The sequence below is a fragment of the Vicugna pacos genome, chromosome 15, assembly GCF_048564905.1.
Source record: "Vicugna pacos chromosome 15, VicPac4, whole genome shotgun sequence".
In the NCBI taxonomy this organism is placed as follows: Eukaryota; Metazoa; Chordata; class Mammalia; order Artiodactyla; family Camelidae; genus Vicugna; species Vicugna pacos.
The window spans coordinates 6943315-6968768 of NC_133001.1; the positions used below are offsets into that span (position 1 = coordinate 6943315).

The following is a 25454-nucleotide window of genomic DNA, read 5'->3' on the forward strand; positions in this document are numbered from 1 at the left end:
ATTAGGGATTTTGTGGGAAGGCCCCCGAGGAAGGCGCTGACCCAGGCTCCAGGAGGGGTCAGGCCCACTGGGAGGCCCAGGTGGAAAAGGAGAGGAAAGGACAGAAGGACATGTGAGGACGGGAAACTGGACAATGAGGGTGAGTTGAAACTCTGCAGAAGGACCCCCTTTACAGAGCGGTTGCTGAGTGGAGCACCTACTAAGGGTCCCACTGCAAAAGATTGAGTAGATGAGGGATTTTGGTAGATTCTCCCACGCTGCTGAGGTCCAGGGGACAGGGAGGAGGTGTGGGAAGGGGAGGGGCATTCTGAACTGCCTGGGGGCCAGGAGGGGCTTCATAGGAGGAGGTCTGAGCCAAGTGGAAATCTATGTGATGTTGGCCATTGTGCCTGACACCATCCCTGGGAACTCTGCCCCCTCCTAGCTCCTCCACAGTCCCCCAAGGCCAGGCCTTGGCCACCTCCTCACAGCTCTGGCTCCTCCAATTCCAGGCAGCCCCCGGGTTCCTGAAGGAGGGAGGCCTGGCCTCTTCTCTGGGACCTCCAGCATCCCCAGCCCTGCAGGGAGAAGCTGATGGCCTCCCATGCCAGGGGGACCATGTAGTGGAGGTTGGGTTCATGGCTAGGATCAGGAAGATCCAGGTTCCAGTCCCAGTTTAGCCCCAGCATGACCGTGACTTCTAGCCAGTCCCTTTCTTTATTCACTGGTTTGTTCAGTCAGATGTTTTATGAAACATTCTCCCCAGCAGAGCCTAGTGTCCTCGGCTCTAATATGTCAAGACCAGCATCGCTCGCTGGACCGGAGTAAGGACTGGAGAGACCAGGTGAGGAATGCACGCAGACTTCTCTCAGGCCTCCCCGGTGTCACGGGGGCTGCTGCCTCCCCTTGCCTGGGCGCTGGGCCTCTCTAGGAGGGTGGAAGGAGGGAAAGGGGTGGGGGAGGGATTGTAACCAAGCAGGACCCGATGGGGCCTTCCAGGGACAGACCCCTCTCCCATATCCTCTGCTGTATTTCCTCTCTGAAGTACCCAGATAATCGTAACCAAAAAATGGCTTCCCTCCTGCTAAAGCACAGAGGCCGGGATTCGGCAACAGGCTCTGGCCTCAGAGTGATACTTCTAGGTCGGGGGCTTCTGGTCTCTGGGGAATTTCTTTGCTGAGAGCCTCACTGGCCACAGCCCCACCTGGACGGAAATCCTTGCCTCTCAGGACGGACACAAATCCCTCCTGGGAGCTGTTTGTTGTTTTTAGCTGGTTTGGGGGCTCAGCTCCTGCCCAGCCCGGAGATCATTAACACTCCAGGAATGCGGCTTCTCTTGGCCCCATCCCCACCCGCTGGCCCCTAGGGCCTCCCTCCTCCCACTCAGCCCAGGGTTAGAAGGAGAGTCAGAATGCTAGGGGATGAGGGCAGTGATGAGTGACCCTCTCCCCAGGCTCTGGGGAGCCCGACCTCATTTTCAGAATGGAGCTTCCCCCATCCCCCCCAGAGCTGCCGCTGCTCCTGCCACCTCACCCCTCCTGCTGCCTCTAGTTAGCCCCCAAAACAGGAAGTTCTTGGCCACTCCCTGCAAGGCCTAACCCCCCGCAGGCCCATGCTCCCCTGCAGTACCAGGTGTCTCTCTCAGGGCAGTGCCCAGAAGTGCTCATTCTCCATGTCCCACTCCAAGGTAGCTGCCAGCAGCCTTGTTCAAGGTCAAGAGCTTGGCTCCTTTCTGACAGACTCCTCCTCAGCCAGAGCAAGAATCTGGAGGCCCACCACACCCCAGTTCCCTGGGCCTTGCGGTGGGGTGGAGAGAAGGAAGGAGAGAACAAAATGGGAAAAGAGAAGGTGCACAAAGGGGCTGACAGAGACACCAGACGCCCCCAGACTCCAGGCAGGCCCAATGGGGACGTGAAGGATCCCCAGCCACCTGGGCTGGCTCTCCTCCTCGTCACATGTAAGCACGGCCGAGGGAGGGACAGTACAGCAGGGCCCTCACTCCCTCCAGAGGTGAGCTGCAAGAAGCCCGGTGCTGTTACAGAACAAGGGCAAGACACTGGGGACGTCAGTGAGCCAGCTGCGGCAGGGCCAGGTCAGCTGGGAGCCACTGGAGGCCTTACTGACACAGTGGCATCATCTTTCAACAGAGTGGAGTGGAGTGTGAACAGGCAAGACCGCTGGGGAGACCAGGGAAGAGGCCATGGTGGCAGTCAAGGTGAGGGAAGATGGGGCCTGGGCCAGGATGGGGATGGACAGAAGTGAAGGGATGCAGGACTGACCGGCTCTTGGTGATTGACTGCAGAAAGGATGGCAGAGAAAAGTCAAAGATGGCCCCGGGTTCCTGGCTTGGGCAGCTGAGGAGATACACGGTGATACCATTTCTCAGCACTAAGGAACAGAGAAGGAAGGACAAATGCACAGAGAAGATGATGCGTTCTGTTCTGCAGGTTATTAGAGGTTCCTATGAGATCACCAAGTTGAGATGTCAGGAGACAATTGGGGGTGTTTGTCTGGAGCTCAGGAGGCCGGTCAGGATTGGATATGCAGACTGGCAAGTTATCCATTTATTGAGAGCACCTGAAGCTAAAGGACCAGTGGCAACCACCCGGGGGGTGGGGTACGTGGGGTAAGAAGAGGAAGGCCTGGGTTGGAACCTCGAGGGGTCCTTATCTGTGAGGCCTGGGTAGAGGCAGGGAGGCTGGTCTGCCAAGAAGCTCAGCCACAAGAAATGTGTTATGAGCTGAATTATGTCCCACCAAATTCATATGTTGAAGTCCCAACACCCAGTACCTCAGAATGTAACTGTATTTGGAGGTAGAGTCTTTAAAGAGGTAATTAAGTTAAAATGAGGTCATGAGGGTGGGCCCTAATCCGGTATGACTGGTGTTCTTAAGAGGAAGTTTGGACACAGACAGGCATAGAGGGAGAACACTGCGTGAACATGAAGACCGCCATCTGCAAGCCAAGGACGGAGACCTCAGAAGACAGCAACCCTGCTGGCACTTTGATCTCGGACTTTCAGCTTCTAGAACTGGGGGAAAACACATTGTTGTGTAAGCCACCCAGTGTGCGGTGCTGGTCATGGCAGCCCCAGCAGACTGATACAGGGGCAGAAGATGAGCAGAGAGTGGTGTCCCGGAGGACAAGGGAAGAGAACGCTTCAAGTCAGACAGGGTGTCCACATACTTATCAGGCGCTGAGAGCTGAAGGAAGATGACGACCAAGGTGTGTCTCTTAAAAGGACCTGGAGAGAATGATCTCAGTGGAGCGTGGTCGGGGCAAAAGCCAGATCTCCGTGGGTTAAGTTAGCCGGACTCTCACTGACTGCCAGTGTAGCTAATTCCTTACAGAAGTCTGGTTGTGAGTTGGGCAGAGAAACATGACGTGGCTGCAGCATGACATGCGGCAAAGGGAGGGCTTTAGAACGGAGACTCCTGGGCACGTTGAAACTGATGCACAAGAGTGAAAGGGACCGTAAAGGCGGGAAAGCGGAAGCACCACCCAGGAGCGAGGAGGGCCTTCCCTGGCCAGAAGGAGGGAAGGGTCTTGGGTGACGACAGGAGGCAAATGGAGAGAATGGGCTGGATGCAGGCGGTGTGGGTCCGGGGGTGGGAAGCCCGGTAAGAGGCTAGGGCTCCCGGGCCCCTCAAGATCCACCCCGCAACCTTCTCCACCCACTGCCTTCTCAGCTTCTGGGTAACTGCTCCCGCCCTTGGCCTCTTCAGGCCTAAGGGCCATGTGGATTCCCCATGGTTGCCAGCCTTGGGCTACTGCAACTTCTCTTGGTTTTTCAGAATTTGTCAATTGTACCTTTATTCAACTCTCCTCAAAGCGCTCCATTTGAAGAGACCCTCTCTTTCCACCAGGCCCCTGACTGACATGAAGGCGTTCCTTTTTAACACTTCTTTTTCCCCTCTGAAGGTGGAAGTGAGGCCCTCTGCCAAGGGTAAGGGAGGAGAGAGGTTTGGGGGAGAAGCTTAGGGGGAGGATGGAGACACCTGTGGAGAACGGGAGTGGGCTTATTCGCAGGGTGAGACCTCAGCTGAGGCTGGGACCTCGGACTTCGAGGGGTGCCGTCCAGAGCGCTTGCCTGATATCCTCAGACTCAGCTGCAAGGGCAGATGGGAAAACAGGCCCAAGCAAGTCTGTGATTCTGCCAGGCAGGTGCAACTAGGGGACAGGGACAGGGTGATGTCAGGGAGATAACAGAGGAGCACGAGAGGTCAAAGCATGGATGTAGAGGGAGTGTGAATGCGAGTGCAGGACGTGCGGTCGGAGAGGAAAGGACATCTGAACGTGTGATTTGAAAGAAGGCACAGTTCTGGGTCCTGATACCTCCTGGGGGTGGGTGGTGATGAGGAAAGAAGGGGATGAGAGGCTGAGGTGCTGGTGGGTTGTCCGCGTGGACCCCCAGGCCGTGGGGAGACAGAAGGACCAGGAGCTGGTAGCCACAGTTTTAGACAAATGAGGGGGCTGACCAGGACATGCAGCCACACACCCACACACACCCACACGGTCACACTCACATACGCACGCCCACAGCCCTCCCAGACACTCCCAGACACCCTCACATGCACTCACCCTCACACACACCCCAGACAGCAGATGGGGTGCTCGGGTAATTGGTTAAACCTGTTCCCGATGTCTGGCTCCGCACTGGCAGCGCCTGTCTGGCAGGAAAGCTGGCTGGGCCTGCACCGCTCAGCCTGCGGGCCTCCCTGCCCCTCCCGCTGTGCGGCTGCCCCCCGGGGCCAGGGGCTCCAGGGAGCCCCGAGGGCCGGCCTGGCTCCCTCCGGGACAGAACCCAGGTCACGAGGAGGGAGGGCTCCATGAAGCACCCCAGGAAGCAGTCATAGAACCGGTGAGGAGGCGCTGGTGTAAACCAAGTGCAGGGATGCCAAGGGCGGGAGCCATGCTGCTGCGGAGGCCAGAGGGACTGACCCCGAAGAGCTCCGCGGACAACTGGATGAGTAAAGACCATGCCCTGAAGGTGAGGCACGCAGCTTGGGCCACCAGAGTTGAGGACAGCTCCCTGCGTTCCCTCCACATCAGCCACCCGCAACCTGGGGTTCTCACAGGTGCTCCGTAGTCACTCAGCCCATGGGACTCTGCCGGGCCCGGGGGCGGGGGGCCAGCCCAAATGAGGGGACGTGACGGAGTCGGGCCGGCCCAGGGAAGATCTGCTGAGCAGCCCGTCCACCGTCCTCACCTCTGCAGGGCTTGATCTCCAGGGGGAGGGGCGCTCGGGGGAGGGAGGGGAGCACCATTCCTCAGCTTCCTCTCCCCTTCCCGTCTGCATCTGTGTCTCTTCGAGAGAGACTTTGGTTTGTTCCCTGGAGAGGGCCCAAAATCTCCCAAATTAGCAAACCTGGCAAGCCCGCAGCTCAGAAAATAGTTCATCCTGATTCCATGTTTTTCAGGCTCACAGAAGCCTTTATTAATGAAGTCACAACACCAATATTTACTGTCTGCGGGGAGAGGCACAACATGGGGGCACGGATGGGAGTGCGACGGGGACTCCCGCCCCGCCCCTTGCGGGCCCGGCCTAGGAAGATTGGCAGGTTTCCTTGGGTCCTTTCCAGCCCTTTATCTGGATGACAGGGGTGCTCTGCTGTGATCTTCCTGCACCTCCCCCTCCACTGAGTGAGAGAATCTGGAGTGTACGCATTCCTCTGCCCCCCGTTGGTGCCAAAAAGATGCCACCTCTTCTTACCGTCACCCCACCGGTGCGTACACGCTCCCCAGAGGTTATCCCCCACGCCTGGCAGTGAGAGTCCACCGTGAGGTTCAACTTGGACTTACCAAAGTTGGGACTTTCAAGATGTGAGGGATGCGTTTTCCTGGTTGATGGCCCGGTGGCGGGGGTGGGGGGCGGGTTGGGATGGGGTTCAGCCCTTTGGTTTCTAGCCTTGACTGGGCCCAGGAGAGACACTGACAGCCCCAGCAGCAGGACCTTCTGTGCTTGGATCCCTGTGTGTGCCCCCAGGCAACAAGGCTGGGCCTTTGACATCCTTGACATCTTTCCAACGACTTCAACACTGATCAACGCCCCACCCCAGGACATTCTAGGCACCAAGAATAGGATAAGTAAAGGCACAGCGCAGGCAAAAGCCATGGTTCACTGGGGGACAAAGGTGACGCGGGTGAGACCGAAGCAGAGGGCACCAGCAAGGGTGGAAAGAAGGGAGCGTCTGTGGGGCTTAGAAGGGGTGATGGGGTCCTGTTTGGGCTTAGGGAAGAGAACCCTAGCCGCAGCATGGAGGCCCTCCTTTGAAGTGGGCCTCAGCCTTGACATCCGCACAGACCTCTTTATGCCTCCCACTCCTCCATTCCCCTCCCAGACCCCAGGATCCATGTTCACCGTTTCCCAAGGCAGAAGAAACCTTGGCTGTTTGCGAAGGTGGGCAGTCCGGGAGAACAGGTGGAGCGATGAGTCAGCTGTGAACAGTCGGGTCTGAGGAGCTGGGGGGCATGGAGTGCAGCAGGCAGCCAGCTCGGGGGGCTGCAGCCCAGCAAAGGTCGGCTGGAGGCGTCGGCTGGGAACAAAGAGCAGCCCTGGAAGTGGCGGGCGCAGTGAGGGAGGCCAGAGGAGCCAGGGCTGACCCTGGGGTGGACAGAGGTGACGGGACACGGATAAACCTGAGGAGGACTCAGAAAGGCTGGGAGAGGTGTCAGTGGTACTGGTGTGAAGGTGGGGAAGGGTGGGGGAGTCCAGGAGGGAATGGTCAGAAGATGGGGAGCAGTCAAGCCAGATGGGAGGCTGTTGAGTTTGGCCACAAGGGGGTGGCGGTAACCATGGTTGGGGACTGTCATCAGCATCCACCCAGTGGTGAGGCAGAGGTGGAAGAGCAGAGGGCTGGGGAGCACATAGGAGACCAAGAAGTAGAGGCAGGTCTTGTAAGGAATGGGGTGCTAGGAGAACACCCCCTACTTCTTAGGATGAAGGAGAACTTGATGTATGACAAGCAGGAAAAGCAAGTGGACAAACTGGAGGCAAATGAGCCAGACAGCTTAGTGGGCCCTGCCTAGCGGCTCTTCCCCGGGCTGGAAGGCCCTGAGTCTGGGAACTGATGGCAAGCTCAGCCTCAAACCCTGTCTCTGAAGCTTTCATCTGTCCAGGGGGGCTCTCCAGGGACAGGTGAGCATCCTGGTGGGGCCAGGCCTTGGGGCAAGGACTGTCGGCTTCTGTGAATGGTGCCCCCTCCACCCAGCCCACAATACTCCCTGTTTCCTGTTCTTCCCTCAAAGAGAGAGGCCGTCAGGGCTCTAAGCATGGGGAAGCACAGTTGCTCTCTCCTCTCCTGACCCACCTGGGCCTGATTCCCACGACTCATTAAGCCTGGAAAGTCTTGAACATTGCCACCTTCAAGACACAGCGTGGTCCTTCCCTACGTCCCGCCTCAATTTCTCTTGCTGTGGAGTTGGAGCTAGAGACCAGGGTCAACCACCAACAAAGGAGAAGGGTTAATGGATTGAGTCTCCAAGGTCCCACCCCAAGCTCCCATGCCCTGAACATGCTTGCTCTGCCAGATCCCACTGGCCCTCAGAGTCAGAATCCACCACCCCAGGCTCACAGGCTCTGGGCTGGAGCTGGATGCCCGTGTTGTTAAGAGAGAGACTTTTATTATTCCCATAGGGAGGCACAAGGGGATCACTAAGAACTACAGAGGGCGCCTGGAAAATAAATTAAAACAGGAACGCATCAAAACAAAAAGGAGATAAGAGAAATGGAGAGTGGCTGGGAGGCTGCGGTGGCCGACAGCCTGCCCAGGCAGGCAGGCTCTCCAAGGAGAAGGTAGAGCCGTCCAGGGCCTCAGCCAGCCCATTCCTTGTCCCTCTGTCGGTGGTGCCCCAGGCTCCAAGGCCCCTGGAGCCGTGACCGAGGCCTCCACGCAGCCCGGCCAAGGGGTGGCCAGAGTCCTGCTGGGCCCAGCGGGGAGCCTGGCAGCAGTGAGCAGCACTCTGCCCTCGCGGGTTTGTGGCTGCCCGCCCTAGTCATTGGAGGTGACGTCGATGTCCTCCCCGTTGGCCTGCTTCGTGGCGATGCGCCACCGGTTGATGTGGTGGGAGCCCTTCTTCTTCTGCTCCGACTCGGGCCCCTCCTCCTCCAGCTTCTGCCGCTTGTACTTTGTCCTCCGGTTCTGGAACCACACCTTCACCTGGGCCAGGGAGGGAGGGGCACAGGTGAGAAACACCCAGGAGGCCCCCAGAGCGGCCCCCAGGGCCTCAGCACTCGGGCTGAGCTGGGAGCCAGATGGGGAAACCGAGGCCATGGTCCCCTCCTCTGGCCGGTGCCACCTGCCAGGTCTGGGGGCCTGCCCTTCCAGATGCGAAGGCGAGGGGGCCACGGGGAGGGCACAGCGGGCCAGAAAGGACCGTTTTCCTGTCCCTCTCAGCAGAGGAGGGGATCTTGCAGCTGCCGAGCAGCCTGGATCCTGTAGCCACAGTAAAGGAAAGAGACTTGGGTCCCTACGGGTTTTTAGAGAAGAGATTGATAATTGCTTCTTCACAGGGTTGGCATGAACGTAAATGAGGGAACATACGAAAAGCCATCACAGAGGTCCTGCTGGGCTCCCTGATAGCCGGGTGTTAGCAACACCCTCTGGGCCACCCTGTGCCCTTTGTGGCACAAAGAAACAGAGTGGACATGACTCGATAACCAGGAGGCGGTGGCCACACCAAGAGCAGTGCCCGGGGCAGCCAGAGCACTCCTAGGGTCCTGGACCCCTCCGCTCCAGGCGCTAACATCTCAGGCCATCTAGGTCTGTTTCACCAGGAGGTGCTGTCTTAGTGACCTCAGGAGGAACTCCCCCACCCCACAACAGAGGCAGAGCTGGGTAAGTGGGGAGTCCTGGCCCCTTGTGTGCCAGCCCCTCAGAGGAGTCTGAAATCCACCAGTGAGGCCTCACCCTCCTTAGACATAGGGGTGTCTGCAGCCCCACCCAGGGCAGCACTCTGGCTTCCTGCCCCCATAACACTGGCCCTGGCAGCCCATCCAGATGTGGAAACAGGTCACACAAGGAACAGTCAGGAGAAATCCCAGGGGACAGAAGTGAGCTCCTCTTTAAACACAGAGAGCCCCCCACTTCTGTGACAGGCAGTGAGAGCCCTGACAAGGGGAGAGGTCAGAGACCAGACAACCATCCTTTGTAATGAGGAGGTGGTGGGGGCGGGGCAGGAAGGCAAGTGCAGGTCTATGACACTAAGCCCATCTCCTCCAGGAAGCCTCCCCAGATTTAGTCTCATCTCTGATCATCCATCCCTTCTCCCAACTCCTCCAGCATTTGCTTAGTGTCCAGGACACAGACAGCCTTTAACATCTTTTCGTGCAAAACCTGGGAGGATCATCCTGGTTCCCAATTAGTCTTAGGTCTTGACGAATGTGGAGAAGGCCTTGGTCTGTCAACTCCTCCTGACTACAGTCCTTTACTCAGCCTTGCAGAACCAGGCCAGACCAGATCAGCCGCAGAGTTAGCAGGAGGGGCCTGGGTGCCGCTACATTCCCTCCCCTCTCTGGACTTGAGACCCTCACCCATAGGTGAGATGTTTTCTGGGGCCCTTGCAGCACCAGGGCACCTCCTAGGCTTTTGTTCCAGAGGGTCCCTGCGGGAGGTGATGCAGACGGGTTGGGTTATAAGGCATGGATGGTTTCCTGGAAATGACAGCACAGTTAAAAAGCAAGTAGGTGCTGCCAGCTGCAGCTGGAGTGATCGACCCGTGGTGCCCATGCAGGTGGGGAGTGGTAAGTCATGCGAGTGGAAAGACAGAGAGCACCCTAGTTTTGGCAGCAGCAGTGACTGCTGAGGGGAGATGCTTGATTCCTGGGTGGGGTTAAGGGCAATCCTGAGAAACACCACCCAGTTCTGCCCCTGCTCCCCGAGAATGGGTGAAAAGCATAGGCCTTAGCCATAAAGCCAGGCAGAGGCAGCCAAAGCAGGCCTGGCATCTGGGCCCAGGGAGCAGCTCCTGCCCAGGGTGGTCCACCCTCACACTTCCCAGACACTCCCCTCGGTCCCCTCCATGGAGCCCACCCAACCCAGGGCTCCCCCTAGCTGCCCCTCCCCAGGGTTTCCATGGCACCACCTGCCCTGCCCTGCCCCTTGATTTTAGAGCACTAGGAGGGGAGTGAGGGCAGCCAGGGCTCCGCAGAGCAGTCAGCCAGGGACAGGAGGAGATGAAGTGGCTGGTATTGGTGGATGGAGTTGGGGAGCGCCTTCTTCCCTTCCTTCCACGGCAGCATTCAAAACCATTGCCTGCATGGCCCACCTCAAGTAGATAGGGACGATGGTGGATGCTCTAGGCACAGGGCTTCTTGATTCCATGGCCACCTGTCCTTGGGCACAGGGCGGGCTGGGCCCTAGGTGGTTCTCGGCACACCCATTTGGCAACCAGCCTGGCCCCTGCCCCCAGCCCTGGAGCCCACTGTGGCTGTGCCAGCCCGTAGGCGGGTGAGCTCGCCCAGCCTCCTGTGCAAGGCGTGTGTGTGTGTGACTCAGGCCTGGATGCAGGGCTGGGGCGGTGTTCCTGAGAGCCCCAAGGGCTAAGCGTGGCCAGCCTGGTCACAGGTGACTCGGGGCAGCCCTGGGCATCACCGGGGACAGAGGGCCCCTTTCTGCACATTTTTCTCCCACACACACTCCCAAGTCTCCTTCCAGAAAGAAGACTCCCCTCTAGTGGGATGGACCCAGTCGGCTACCCTTACCCAGCATCACCGGCCCAAAGAAGGAACGCATCGGGGTGGAAATTCAGGCACAGGGTGTGTTTTCACACCAGGGGCAGCTTCCTGGCACACTCAAATGAAAAGTGATTCTGAATATTCTCTCCATGAACACTACTAGGGTCAAGGAGGCAGCTCTCTAGAAACAGGGACAAAAACTCTCCCCAGGCAGCCTGGCTATCTTCCTGAGAACAGCCTTGGGCTGAGTGTCCAGATGCTGTTTACAAAGACTGTAGTAACAAGGGGATGCTTATGGATTAGTAATATCAGTGAAAACGGCAGGATGCACAGTTTGGGCACAGCGTGATCACAACCAAAGCAAAACAGAGCCGAGGCACGGGGAAAAAAAGACTAGAAGGAAGTGGACCCCAAGTGTGGGTGACTTCTCTTTCTTCTCTCCACTTTTCTGACTTTTCTTTAGTGCATTATTGATAACAATTAATAGTAATTCTTTTATTTGGATAAAGGAAAGGAACTGGGCTCTGAGTGCAGTAAGAGACAAGAAGACACCCCATGAGCTCTCTCATGCAGTCATGAGACTCTGGGGTCACCCCAGAGCCACTCCCCTAGAAGATGAGGACCTCAAAAGGAACCAGATTACACAGCGTGGCTACCAGCTCGGGGTGGGGGTGGGGGGGCGGCCTCAGGAGGCTGCTTATTCTGCACCTGCCTTCCCCCAGCCCGGCACACCGCTCACTTTTCTTCAAGCCCCCCAGGGCACAACTGGGGCATTGGCTAGAGGAACCCCTCACCCATCTCTGAGTCCTCTGGGTTTGGGGAGTGGTTCCTTGCGGCCTCTGAAGTCCTCACCTCACTCAATGCCTCTTAGTTTTTCATATAAGGGAGATCCTGCCAAGAGCCTCCACTTTTGTCTGAGTTACACCACCTGGAATACTCTTACTTAGCCTTCAAAACCCTGCTCACATGTTCCTGGTCTGGATGTGCCCCATGACCTGTCTGTACTTAGTACTTTTCTCTGTCTCGGTAACAGTGACCCCAGCAATGCACTAATTTATTTGCTTAAAACTCTGCCTCCACACCAGTCTGTGGGAATCTGGAGAACCCAAGGGGTGTGAGAGCCGGCTTTGGAGCACCAGCGGGCGTTTTCCAGTATGTTCAGCCAGCAGGGCAGAAGTGAAGTGGCTGAGCCCCATGCTCTAGACAAGAGGTGCTTGGGCCAACCTGGAAAATTGGAGAAAATCAACGGCAGAGGGGATGAGGTCTAATTGAAAAAGGAGTTTGGGAAGTGCTAACTGCTGGAGAGATGGAGTCCTCTTTTGGCTTAGTCTAGTGGACACTTCTACAAGAAGATCAATTCTTGATTCTCCATGCTGTGGATTGAATTGCCCTTTTCTAAGGGGAAAGCTTCAGAGGAAGATCCATTGTTGAGGGGACAAGGGTCAGCGTGAGTCAGGCAGGATAAAGAAGGTGAAATGGCTGTGGTTGAATGAATGAATGAATGAAAGCATCAATGCGTTAGCAGATTGATCACGGTGAGCATTAATGAATGAAGGCGTGCATGAGTGAATGGACAAATGAACTTACAGACAAGGACACTATAGCTCCGGGCAATATTTCAGACTTTGCCTTCAAATGGACCAGGTCTGGATCCCTTCTTTTCCACCACTCCTCAAACTTAGCCCATTTCTAGTGGGCGTCTGTGGCTCCTGGCTCCTGGCCCCTGCATACTTTCAGGTGGAAGCCTGTCCTCTCCTCAAGGAGTTCAAATACCTCTTTCAAGGAGTTTTTGAGTCTCGTAACTGATACAAGTTCCTCCTTATGTCTTACTGTTATCTCTTCTGTGTCCTCCTATTCTGTCACCCTCAGACACAGAGGAAGTCCTCAGACTAGGCAGAGGCTTGGAGACATCAACCAGATCACTCCTCAGCCTGCCTCCTCCCTGCCCTCTCCCCTGGGATCCATTTCCTAACATTTGATCATGTGAGCTGCTCCCACTCTCAAGGTCAAGCCCAATGCCATGCAAAGCCCAACCCTCACCCCACCAAACTGAGGTCACCTCTGACTCCCCATCAGCCAGAGCCCGAACCCTTCCGAAGCCTCCTCATCTCCTCTCATATCACCCTGGATGCTTGCCCTCATTCTCAGGGAGACATCGCAAGATTCGTCTGCCTCCTCAGGACCATGACCTCAGAGAAGCACTCCAGTCTCCCTTAACTCCCCTGCCCTCTCCTGCCTCCCACTGGACTCCTGGGGCTTCAGAGGTGCAGAAGTTCTTAAAGAAGAGCCGAGACTTAGAGAAGGAATGAGTCTGTCTCAGAACACACAGTGAGCTAGTAACAAAGGCCTCTTGACCTTTCCCTAAAATTCACGTCACTCAGATCTTTCCCTCTCATCCAACGCCCAAAAGGCAGAGTATTTGAGCAGAAGTCTTCTTACCATGGCTCTGGGGAAAAAATCCATAGGCAGGTGGCCACACACACCTGCCTCCTAAGACCTTCCTGCTTGTTCTCTAGCCCCAAGACGGTAGCCAGACTTGACAGCTCCTGCTCCATCTTAATCTCAAACCCTCCCCTTCCTTCCCACCAGTCTAGAATCCTACACATTCCTCCAAGCCTTCTATGTCTGCGGCCTTCCAGGAGCCTTCCGCCCACGCAGCTCTCCCCTGACCTCCGAGTCTACAGCTGTGACATCAAGGGGACTCCAGTCACCCATCCCATGCACACCCCACAAGTATACACATTTTGCATTTAGGCCCCAGCACTGAATGAGGGCTCTCCAAAGCCAAGAGCCACATTTCTGCACCCTTTTCCCTCACAGCTCAGCTAAATTCAGCCAGGGTAGGTCAAGAAACACCTCCTGAACTATTCAGAGCAGAAGGAGCATCTGGAAACACGAACCAATGGGTCAGCCTAGAGCAACAAAATGCTTTTTCTCACTCCGTCTAAAATTAACACGCCCTCCCCCCACGTACACAGAAGCACACAGATGCACACCAGGCTATGTGCATAGATCATAGCACCTGACCTTTGGGCAGCGATCACACTAAGCCCACATGTGCCCCACATTGTGGGCGCACACACGTACTACTCACACCCATTACACACACACATTCACTCGCGCTTGAGGTTCTGATCTGACCCAGGCCAGAGTCTGCCCCACCAGCCACCAAAACTAAAGTTTAGGTGGGCTTCACCGTGGTCAGACCCCCGGGCTGTGCCACAGCAGTGATGAGCAAATAATTAGAGCCAGAAGGGAGAACTAGCCCTTGCCCAGGGCCCCTCTCTCCACCACCTGGATTAACCCATGGCCATCCCAGCACAAACAGCCCGCTCCTAACCAAACTAAAGCCCCACCTGCAACAGAGATGCTTAGGATTCCCATCTCCCAACACCCCACACTAGAGCTTTGGGCATACAGACACCCCTGAACTCTGGATTAAGGCCCACACACTGATCTGCCTAAGCCTTCCAGAAGTTTCCCCCATGAATTGGTAAATAAAACTCGATCATCTAGATCAACAATCAGCTATGAAAGTGTAAGGGAAAGACAGAAGGAGAGCGACAGGGAGGGAGCAGTGACGGCAGAGAACGAAGGAAATGACTGATAAAGTTAACATATGGATAAGTGTACAACCATGAGAAATTGGCCCATTCATTCAACATGTTTATGGAGCATCTGCTCCTTGCTGGTCACTGAGCTGGGCCCTGGGGCACAGTGAGTAGGAAGGCTCGGCCTCTGCCTCCCAGAGCTGAGATGCTCAGACCCATTATTCATCAGAATCACCTACAGAGCTGTTTTTAAAACTTTCCTGGGTCCCACCCTGGAACTCCTAAGAGAATCTCCTGAGCAGGGCCTAGGAATCTGCATGTTAAGATTTCTTTGAGAGACAGATGCAACCAGTGCACAGGTTGACATTTGGACATGGCAGATTATTAAACAACAGCAAACTCCTGTATGTATTATGATATATGGGAAATATGCCGTGACTTCTGAGAACCTGGAGGAGGGATTATAAACAGAAATACAGAGAAGTAGAAAACAGATGAGCTGGAAGCTCAGGGCTGAAAAGGACCCTGGAGTTCGTTTCATTCAATCTTACAGATACAGCAACTGAGGCTCAGAAGACAAAGCCAGGGCCGGTGAGATAACCATTAGCAGACATTGCATATACTATCTGCCAGCTGCTAAGTACATCTATAGAGATGGAAGTTTGAGAGGGATAGTGGATACACAGAAGATAAAACAGAGTAGATCATAAAGAGATAATCAACAGTTTGGTAAATAGGAGTTATTGTCAGGAAGAAGAAGAGAATAGAAAGTAAGAAATATAAATTAACCAGCTTTGGGGAGGCAGTTTAATGAGAGCAAACAGAAGTACATGGCTAGATATAAAGTAGCTACTGTGAGGGACAGATTAGAGAGCTCTGAGAGACAAATATACATATTGACAGTAGAAATAGATGGCAGGGGGCTGGTGAGAGTGACTGATGCTCGACAAAGAGCTGGTAGCTAGAAATGACAGGTAAGCTTGCCTGGCAAATACTGAGGGATAGATAACTAGTTAATTACACAGCCTAGATCCAAATGATAGTTATGAGAGGGACAGAAGGACAGCTCTGTTGATGAAGAAGACTGAACTAAGAGTCAGGAAGCCCAGCTTTGGGTCTTATTATAACACTAACTTGACATATTACTTTAAACAAAGGGAAGGGAAGCATTGGGGATGAGAATTAATATTACTTGCCTTTAATCCTTAAACAACCTATTTTCTGGATGATGAAACCAAAACTCAGGGTAGTTGAGTAACTGGCCCAAGGTCACACAGTCAGTTAGCAGGGAGGTAGATACTGGAATCCCACCTACCTGCCCGGGGAGCTCTGCCCAGTTCATGTCTCCATCTCAGAGGCCTCACCTGGAAACACAGGCCACCACAAGGAAGTATCTCAGGCTCAAACCTCCCATAGCTTTATTATTATTATTATTATTATTATTATTATTATTATTATTATTATTATTACTTATTTCATATGCTTAAACCAGCTCATTTATAGATGGAACAAGATTAGCCACGAGTTTTGATAGTTAGTGAAGCTGGATATTTCCTGTCTGGTTTTGTTTTAAATATATGTTTAAGCATCTTATAATTAAAAACAAAAAAAAATCGTTAGGTTTACTAACTGGCATTGTTAGGGGCAAATATTGACAGGCAACCAGGTTCAGTTGAAAGAATATCTATTCAAAATGCTCTTACAGAGCTAAAAAACTGAAAGTTTAAAAACAATGACATTATTTCAACAAGTGTTCATCTGTGGGCGGTGGGCTTATAAACTGTTTTGTTTTCTTACACTTCTGCAATTAAAATTTAATAACTATTACTTTTTAAATGAGGTTAACTATAAACATCATTCTTAAATTGACACCCTGTTTTAAACAACAGTTTTAAAATACTGTTCACCAAGAAGGAAAAGGGGGTATTTTTATTAACTTGGTTTTTTAAAAACATGTCTTTCTTTAAAATGTTTTAAAAATTAATTCCGTTGTTTTGTAAGCTTTACTCTGCAGTTAGAACAGCCCAGCTAGCAAGTCTGAAACAGCGTGGGTCCTGTAGCAGGTAGGGGAGCAATGCGCTGATGAAACAGGGCATCTTATAGATAGCACAATAGATACCGAAATGCGCCAGGAGCAGGAAAGAGTGAGGTCGGGCCGCAGGGAGCTGGAGACGCAGTTTGGGTTTGGACTTCCCCACTAAACCTTCCATGTAGCCTCGCTGCTCCCCAGGAGATCCCAGGCTGCGCACACCCATACTCCCGCCAACAGCCTGACGCCTTCCTACAGTCCGGGACTAGGGTGGAGGATGGTGGTATAGGTGGCGGCGAAGCGAGCAGAAAGCGGTGCAGAAAATGAAATGCCGGCGGGCTCGAGCGGCTAGGCCAAGTAAGCTGAACTCTCTCCTTGCAAATCCGGGAACTGACGGGGACAGAAGGGAGTTAAGGTCTTCCGAAGCCCGTCTAGATACTGAAATCCGCCTCCAGTCCAGCACGCTGGACTCCCGGCCGACCAAGAGCTTCCAGACAGCATTTATTTATTGTAAAGTCTTTACTTACAGTAAACCCAAATTTGCCTCCCTATAATTCCCATTTAGTTCTTAAATTTTTTCTTAATTATGAAACATACTACGTGGTACTTGTAATATCACCCAGTTCAAACCCCTTCAGCGCCGCTGCAGTTTACTCCCTCCCCGACTCAACAACACTTCAAGTGGCTGAAAACAGGCCCTGAGTACCAGAATCGCCTTTTCCACCACTGTCAGGCCCCTCAGATGTCCGCGCACGCACACACCGCAGTTTCAAAGCCCCGGCAGCCGGCCCGGAAAGAGATCAGAGCCCCGCTCCGACCCCCAGCAGGACTGCCCGCTCCCTGGCTAAGCCCTCTGCTTCAGATGTTTACAGCCCGAGGACACGTGGGCTCTCTCAGCACAGCCGCTGGTGGGCGGCCGAGGCCTGCGCCCACTTTGCCCTGCACGGCAGCGAAGCCAGAGTGGGACAGGCCTGGGCACCCCCGCACACGCCTAAGCGCCCCCAGAACAGCGGCGGGAGAAGGGCTGCAGGAGCCGCGGGCCTGAGACAGCTCCAGAGGGCCCCGGGGGGCCCGGAGTGGCCGTGGGGTGGGCGCCCCGCGCTCGGCGGGTTCCCCAGGCCGCCCGCTGCCTCCTGGTAACAGGCAGCTGCTATGGGCTGTGGGAGCGGGGTCGGAATCAGGTTTGATCCCAACCTCCTAGGAGGTTCTTAGCGTTTCATAAAAGTCCTGGGCCTCCTCGAGGCTGAAGGCAGTCGGAGGGAAGGGGTCCTAAAGACCGGCTTGGCGGGGGCGCCGCAGGGGCGGCGGGAGAAGCAGGGGGAGGCTGGGGGCGAGGCTGGCCGGTCCCGCTCCCGCCCGCCCCACCTCCACCTGCCTCCCCGCAACCACCACCACCCCGGGCAGAGCGCGGACTATTTATTACCTGCGTCTCGGAAAGGCTGAGGCTGCCGGCCAGCTGCTTCCGCTCGGCGCCCACCACGTAGTGGTTCTTCTCGAAGGCACGCTCCAGTCGCAGCAGCTGCGAGGGCGAGAAGGCCGTGCGGATCCGCTTGGGCTTGCGCGCGAAGGGGCCGTGCAGAAGCAGCCCGTCCTGGGGCACGTCGCTCGCTGCGGCCGCGCCGCCGACGGCAACACACGCAGATACAGACAGAGAGAAGCGCGCGGTGAGCCGCCCGCCGGAGCCGGCCAGGCTCGGGCCTGGCGCGGCGCTCGCACGCGCCCCCGGAGCGATCGGCTGCCCTCTCCAATCCTCGACACCCAACCTCTCTCCCAAATTCTCCCCCATCCCTTTTGCCGCCCCTTCCTTCAGTCCACTCTCCTCCCCAACACCTCCCCGCTGAGAGCTCCCAGGTCGAGGCCCGGGGAATCACAGCGCTGGGGATCACTGTTGGGCCAGAAGCCGGGCCCAGGCCTGGTGAGGCGCCGACCGGCCCAAATCCACAGTGTCTGGAGCAACGGAAGAGGCCAAGGAGTGGGGAGCTATCTTTGTCCACTTGCCCCATCAATTCTCCTTCAGAGTGGATCAAGAGTAGAGACGAGGCTGGGTGTCAGGAAGGTGGTAAGAGGAACAGCCAGGCTGTTAGGCATCCCAATACCAAATACAGATCCAGGAACTAGAGGCTACCCAAGGAACTCGCCCCTCACTCCTGCTTGAGCCAGCCTTGCAGCTAGATGCTCAGGCTACTAGGTGGTGGAAAATTCCTGCCAACAAGCCCGGGCTCTACCTTGCAAGTGGTAAAAATAGGCCAGGGAGTAAGGCAACATCCAGGCAGCACCTGGAGGTCTAAAGTCAGGTTTCTTCTTCCTCTTTCCCCACCTCTCTTCCCACAGACCTTCAGGTAAACTCTCCCCACAGGAGACTTACTGCTCTCTGGTGGGAAAAGGCCTTGCTTCATCCCTGAATAGTCCCGCGTTGAAGAAATATGTGTATAAATATCTAGATGTCATCTTTCTCTCTAATATATATAGATATAGGTATATTGGTTTCTGCATGGGCGTGTGTGAATATATGCTCCAGCCTCCCTACTGGCTTTTTCTTCTATTTACCATACAGGATTTCGAAAGAGTGTAACTGTCCCTGGCAAATGTTGGCCATCATGGGGACTAAGCTCCTACATGCCAGAGGAGGGGCTGACAGGGGCTGGCTGAGGCTGGTGTGGTAGGGTCAGGGACCACAAGAGCCAAAACAAGCTTCCACCCACAGCCTCAGTCTCCATGACCCATCTCCCTCCTTAGACTCTCACACAACCTCTGGCTTGGTTGCACATGCTAACAGACTGGAAACAGGCTCTGACACCACCCATGGCTTCTCATACAGCGGCACATAACAGTACCCCTGACCCACCACCAATGCAGAGAGCTAGATGAAATGTTTTGACAGAGTTAGCTGCTGAGATTGACTGATCCAATTAATTTCTTCAGAAATGGCCACTGGTTTGACTCAGTTTGAATTGTTGTTTTGTTCTAAAGACAATTGTTTGGATAATTTGGTTGAGATCTCCCATCTCTGGAAATATCTCTGCCAGTGAAGCAAGGGCACATAACTGAGCTGCTGTTGCTAAAACTCTCCAGGTAACTGTTCATGTCCCTCTGCTGGTAGAAACTGCCTGACATTACTTTCTCCAAGCCCATGGGCTTTAGACACGCAGGCAAACTCTATTGCTGGAGTTTTCTGTGAAACACCATTGCCTAGGAATGAGGGGCTAGCACCTGGGGGGAGACAGAGCCTCCCGACAGGGTGAAGTCATTAACTTCCAGTCACCTTACCTGTTTCAAGTGGCTGAATCTGTGCTGCCACGAAAGGGGGTGAAATCACATTACAGGAAGATAGAGGGGGGACACCCTGCCCATTGAGCCCTTCAAGGTGGGGGCAGACCAAGGGCTCTGAGGGTTGACAGAAGGAAGAGAGGTTTAACTTGTGATGGTGGAAGAGACAGATGATCAGGGGAGGTGGTCTGACAGAGAAGGGTTAGAGGGAAAGGAGGATGATCAAGGTAGGAATAAGGATTAAAGCTGCAAGTGGGGGCCAGAGTGACCAGCCAGAGAAAAGTGGGAGAGGTGGGTGAGAAGCAAACACTTCTTGTTGACATTAAAATAAATTGTTTCCAAAAAAATCAGTGTTCCAAGCTCAAGTCAGATACCAACAGTGGCTTCCTCTGGACAAATGAGCAGGAGAGGGAGAGAGAAAGCTCAGCACACCTCCATGATCCCAGGGTTCAGCCTCAGCAGGTTGACTGTGGCTGGTCAGAAGTGAGGTGGCAGCATGGAGAGACCCCACAGTTGTGAGTGAATGTGATGCCGAGGTGTGTGTGAAGGGCAGTGTGGGGCTGAAAAAGCAGGACTGCAACCTCAATGTGTGTGATTTGCCGGCTGTTTTGTAATTCCCTGGTGTGTGTTGGTCACCTGTATGGTAGAGTTCTCTGTGTTTGTCTTTATCCGAAGTGGAGGATGAAAGCAACAAGCTTCTCTGTCCTGACATTCATGTGCCTCTTTGCCCAAAGTCCGGCTATTTTAGGGGAAAGTTCGGTTGCTTGCAATCTCTCTCAGTTGGGGAGAGAATGGCCCTAGTTCATTGTAATATTCTGTCAGGACAGATAGCATGTGTCCCGCAGTCTGTGCGTGCATGTACAGAAACATAGGGGTCCTTCTGACCCAACCAAGAAGAAGCAGAGGCCAGGAAAATTATTCAAGATGCTGATAAGTGATGACAGATTTGATTTCAAAAGAAGCAGGGCTTTTCCTTGTAAGGAAAAGTATGTTTAGTACAAAACTAACCATCCCAAGAAACTGATCAATAGCTACATGTTTCTATAAGGAGCAGGATGCTGCCAGGTGCCTATGTGCTTGGGCCCCTCTCATTCTGACCTATCAGAAGGAGGCCTCAACCATCCCTACCAAGGCTTCAGTTTCCCTTAACTGGACAAGGGCAGAACAAGCTTGGGACTGGGGTGCGATGTGGCCTGTTGCGATGCAGTAATTCTGGGCTGTGAGAGTGGGCTGTCAGTTTCAGACAAGGAGGGGTGGAAAGGGGCTGGTTTGGCCTTCCCTGAAGCTAGTTCACTGAACCCCACTCCTCCGCATTTTCCTCCAGCCTCCCTCTGAGGGCCCCTTTAAGGCAATGGCTGGGAACTAGCAATAGAGGTTCCCAGGACTGAGGCGGCAGGAGGTGGGAGCCAGCGATTTGATGGCCCAGGGCTCAGGCTGCAGTCCCTCCTGGAGAGGCCGTGTCAGGCTGGGGACTCTAGGCCGGATGGTGGGGCGGAGGGGCCTGGGGCTACGAGAGGGAGAGGCCCGCCCGGCAGCAGAGATAACCTCTTTACCCCGCCTCCCGCCGGAACAAAGGCGCCCTTTGAAGCACCGGCCCATTACCACCACCAGTCCCACAGGGCTGCGTCTCCCACGGCCCCCTCCCGACCCTGCTCCCCGGCCTGGAAAGTTCCTGCTATCCCGGGAAATAGCATCCAAGTGTAGCTAACTCCCGGTGCCCGCCAACTCCTCCCCTTCTGGCCTCGAAAGCTGCCCCTGACTTCGGAGTCCCTCCGCGTGGTCCCGAGCATCCCGCGCTGGCTTTTCCTCTTCCATCGCCTTGCTCAGCGGAGAAGCCGCTTCCCTGCGCGCAGGCACCGCGCTGCTGGAGAGCGCTGCGCACAGAGCGCAGACGTGTTCCTTTTCGTTCGTGTAGGGTTTCGCTTCTTGCATTAAAACGGGGCTGAAATGAGCATCGCAGAGACCCGGTTCTCTAGAAAACGCGGCGCCGGAGGGCCTGAAATGGCTCGGCTCGCAGGCCCGAGGGGCCCGCGGGACCGCAAGACGCAAGGGCGCCCGGGCTGCAGGGGTCTGCCCGGAAGATGACCGGCCCCGAAGCCAAAACGTCTCAAAGTTCAAAAAATCCTTCAGTGCCCAACGGATTTCCGTGTTCAAAAATGCGGCCACATTTGGCTCCATCTCCGCATCCAGACACAGTTCTTGAGAGAAAAATGCAACCGTTTTTGCAACTCGACAACGAGCCCGCCGGGACTGATGGCTCAGGGAGCCGCGGCAATTTCCGAGAGGTTTTTGCGAAGGTTTTATCCGGCCTCGTGTGACTGGGGATGCTCAGAGCCAGAGCTGGATCTCACGCGAGGCGCCCCGGACACTTGGAGGCTCGGCCCTCGCGCCCCAAGCTCGCGCCGGCGAGGCCAGAAGCGGGAAAGGTGGCGCGGAGGGCGTGGGGGTGCGGGGTCCAAAGCCGAGGGAGTCCCCAGGGAGGCCATCTCAGCATAAGGAGAGCACAGGGGTCAGGACCGGCTCTGACCTGAGCCCCTGTCCCTCTACCAGCCTCCTAACGCCGGTGCCTCAACTGCCTTGGGCCCGAAGGTTCACAAACAGCCGCAACTCAAACTGGCGCACGGTCACCAGGTCTAAAGACCCAGGCCAGGGACCCAGCCCATGGAGGACTGAGGTGGTTTGCTCATTTTAAAATAAAACTTTATTCTATCAGTAAACATTGATTTTAATTGACAGGTTTCTTGTCCGTTGTGTCCAACAACATACGCATTTTTTCCCTCCGGATGATTTGGGCACATCTTTGAAATCCTCAGGGCAGACAAGTCTGCCCACAAAAATTCTTGCTCAAGCAATTACATTTTCTTCTTTTGTGGGATCTGATGGGTGAGTATCTACTGGGCAGATGGGACTGAGAAAATTGTCTGACAAATCAGGACCCGGGAAAGCAGCTTTCCGTGAAACAGTTAAGCAGCTATACCCAAAGCTTCAAGAGATCATTTTTCTTCTCTTATGTAGACAATTGTACCAGACATTCAGTTTATTTTCACAGTGTAGACTTGGTTTATCGTCAGATTAGCCCCAGGAGCAGGAGGTCTAGCCCTGTGCTTTTCATTTGTTTCGCTGAAAGCCGGGTTACCTAGCTCTGAGTCATGGAGCCTCATGAGGCTAACTCTCGTCTACACTAGCAAAATAAAACCGGAAGCTAAACCAATTACTGCACAAATTAAATCAGAAGGAGGAGGAGGGAGGGAGGAGGTGGAAGACGAGGAGGAGGAGGAGGAGAAGAAGAAGAAGAAGAAGAAAGAAGAAGAAGAAGAAGAAGAAGAAGAAGAAGAAGAAGAAGAAGAAGAAGAAGAAGAAGAAGAAGAAGAAGAAGAAGAAGAAGAAGAAGAAGAAGAAGAAGAAGAAGGGGAGGAGGAGGAGGAGGAGGAGGAGGAGGAGGAAAGAAGGAAGGAAGAAAAAAAAGAAGAAAAACTCCAACAAATTCAAGGAAGAAAACGAACTCCAACTAATGCAACTCTTTCCTTCGGGAAAGTCATATTTTTGAAACGTGAGAGAGAGAGGGAGAGGCAGAGACAGAAACAGAGAGACCGACCAGTGGGGTATCTTCTTTGGCAAACCCATTGCCCAGTGCAGACTAGAAGGCTTGGACTGCCTACGACCTTCAGAGCCCTCTGCCCCCGCCCCCTGCCTGGGAGGACTGCCGTCAGTCCCCAAGTAGCTGGGTGGGTTCCCCAAATCGGCGAGCGGAGGAGGAAGCCGATTTGCTGCCGCAAATCTTCCCCACCCTGGGTCCGACAGGCACGTGTGACTTGGCGAAGTCGGGTCGAGATTGCTGAGAAACATCCCAAGACAGCGGAGCACTCAACACTGAACATTAACTCTCTAGTTTGCCCTCCCCTCTGCCCCTTCTTCCTACAGACCCGGGGCACGCAGGTGGACTTTCCCCTGCCTTCCCGCGCCAGCGAGGACGGATCCCTGGGAGTTGGTAGTGGAAGTGCGAGAGAAGTATGGTCCCGGGTCCAGCCGGGTCCGCGGGAGGGCGGCGGGCGCTGAGCTCTCTGGTGTGGCACTGGCTCAGCCAGAAGAGATTAATGCAGGCCTCGCGGAAGATCAGGAGAGCTCCGAGGATGTGCCCGGGCTTGACGTCCGACAGGCATAGTTCTTGGGAAAGCCTGGAGGTCCCAACCCGGTTCTCTGGGAGGGAACCCAACGCGGCAGAAGCGCGGATGAATCTGGCGCGGCTCTTCCCTGCCTAGGATCGGCCTCTGTGGACCCGCAGCCTTCTCAGCAACAACTTCTGAACAGCCCCGCACGCCCCCGAACCTCCCCCGCGCCACTACAGCTCCGGCGCCAGCCGGCCGGCCGCCGAGGCGGGCACAGCGTGGGCACTCACCCTGGAAGCGGTGGCCGAAGAAGCGGTTCCGCAGGACCCAGGGGTAGAAGTGCAGAGGGTCCCGATGCTGGGCGCCGAAGAAGGAGTGCGGGGGCTGCAGCGGGGAGGCGCCCAGCTGGTGCGCCGGGTGCACGGTCAGCGCGGGATGGTTCATGGCCTCGGGGAACACGAGCTCGGGCCCTCCGTAGAGCGAGCGGCCGGCGCCCGCGGTGGCTGGGAAGCCGCTCACGAAGGCCGCTTCGGCCGCGCCGGGGTGAGGATAATTGAGCGCCGTGGGCCGGAGCGGCTCCTCCGAAGCTGCCGCCGCCAGGGGATGGGAGCCCGCGCCCCCGCCGCCAGTGCCCCCGCCGGTACCGCCGTCCTTGGCCACCAAAGACTCGATGGTAAAGCCGCGCTTGGCTGTGGGCTGGAACATGGTCGCGGCCGCCAGAGCCGAGCCAGGCAGCCGGGCTCTGGGGAGCGCTCCGCGTCCTGGCTCCGCCGCCGTGCGGGGTGTGCACCCAGCCAGGCACATGCACACACACCAGCACCCCTCACCTCCCCCGCCCGCCCGCCCGCGCTCAGCCCCTGCGGACGAGCCAGGCGCGGAGCGGCGAGGGGCGTGCGAGCCAGAGAACGCGGAATCGGGCCACCGCGCGCAGCTAGGCGCGCCGGCCTCTGCGGCCGAGCGGGCAGCTCCGGCGCCGGTACTGGCGCGGGCTCCGCGCGATGCTGCGAGCTGCCTCTACGGCCTGGAGGCTGAGCCCGGTCCCCTCCCTCCCGAGTCCAGCCAGGACCGACCCCCACCCCCGGTCCTCCCAGCACTGTCCAGCCCGGCCTCGTCCACCGCGCTGCGAAGCGAGAGTTAGCGGGCACCTGCCCCGCGCTCGCCCATTGGCCGCCGCTCACCTGCCCCAAGGTGGGGGGCGGGGCGGGGCGGGGCGAGGGACGGCGGGTGGGGAAACGAGCCAGCAGTCGGAGGCAAAAGCCGGACTGGAGCTTGTGCGAGGCGCTCTAGGCCTCCTTCCCATCTCACGTCTTCTCGTGTCTCGGCTCTTCAGCTGAGTCTGGCGGCCGCCGCAACCGTCTCAACACACGCGTGAGCCGAAGGAGGCGTACGAGGGGCCTGGGGCTTGGGGGAAACTCCAACCCCACTTTTCAGTGTGTAAATCAGTTGAACCCTCTCCAATTCGTCTTGGGATGTCGTTTCAGTTTTCAGATAACTGGGATCCGAGTGGAAAGTAGGTGTTTGGGGGTGCAACAAATAGGTTCTCCCGATAACCAGCTCCCTACTCCCCTGGCCTCGAAGACCCTCTCGATCACCCACCACCGGTCACCTGGGTCACGGCCTGAAGCCTCGGCCTTGTTCCTGAGGTTTCGCTTTTTCTGGGTGTTACTGGGAACAGCTCCGGAAAGGGACGCTCAATTCTTTTCACAAGGGGGCCAGGCCGCGGACAGTGCGAGAGGAGCTGTCGGAGCAATCACCCTGCAGTCCTCAAGCTGCAGGTCGCAGGGCTCGGAAGCATCTCCTTGGCCCAGTCAGGGGCACCGCAGCCGGCTCGCACCGGGACGGCTGGC

General features: G+C 55.8%; 1 protein-coding gene across 2 annotated transcripts; it reads right to left on the minus strand.

The window, feature by feature from the left end:
* Window positions 1–7585: 7585 nt before the first annotated feature.
* On the minus strand, window positions 7586–24787 carry EMX1 (empty spiracles homeobox 1). Of its 2 annotated transcripts, none has more exons than XM_006201564.3 (3): window positions 23898–24787; window positions 17658–17842; window positions 7586–8138 (listed from the first exon to the last, which is right to left on the minus strand). In XM_006201564.3, exons 1-3 carry the CDS (start codon window positions 24409–24411, stop codon window positions 7971–7973), a joined length of 867 nt encoding a protein of 288 aa, XP_006201626.2. In that variant the 5' UTR covers window positions 24412–24787; the 3' UTR covers window positions 7586–7970. The 2 variants fall into 2 exon arrangements, with proteins under 2 accessions (XP_006201626.2, XP_072794422.1); XM_072938321.1 differs by having other exon boundaries at window positions 17658–17838; window positions 23894–24312.
* Window positions 24788–25454: the final 667 nt, after the last annotated feature.

Excerpts from the sequence above, each read along its gene's own strand:
- EMX1 (XM_006201564.3), bottom strand. The coding sequence starts at position 24,411 with ATGTGCCTGGCTGGGTGCACACCCCGCACGGCGGCGGAGCCAGGACGC. Across the intron at positions 17,843-23,897 it reads CTTCGGCCACCGCTTCCAGG|CGAGCGACGTGCCCCAGGAC; the intron begins GTGAGTGCCCAC and ends GCGCGGCCGCAG. Across the intron at positions 8,139-17,657 it reads TCAGCCTTTCCGAGACGCAG|GTGAAGGTGTGGTTCCAGAA; the intron begins GTAATAAATAGT and ends TCCCTGGCCCAG.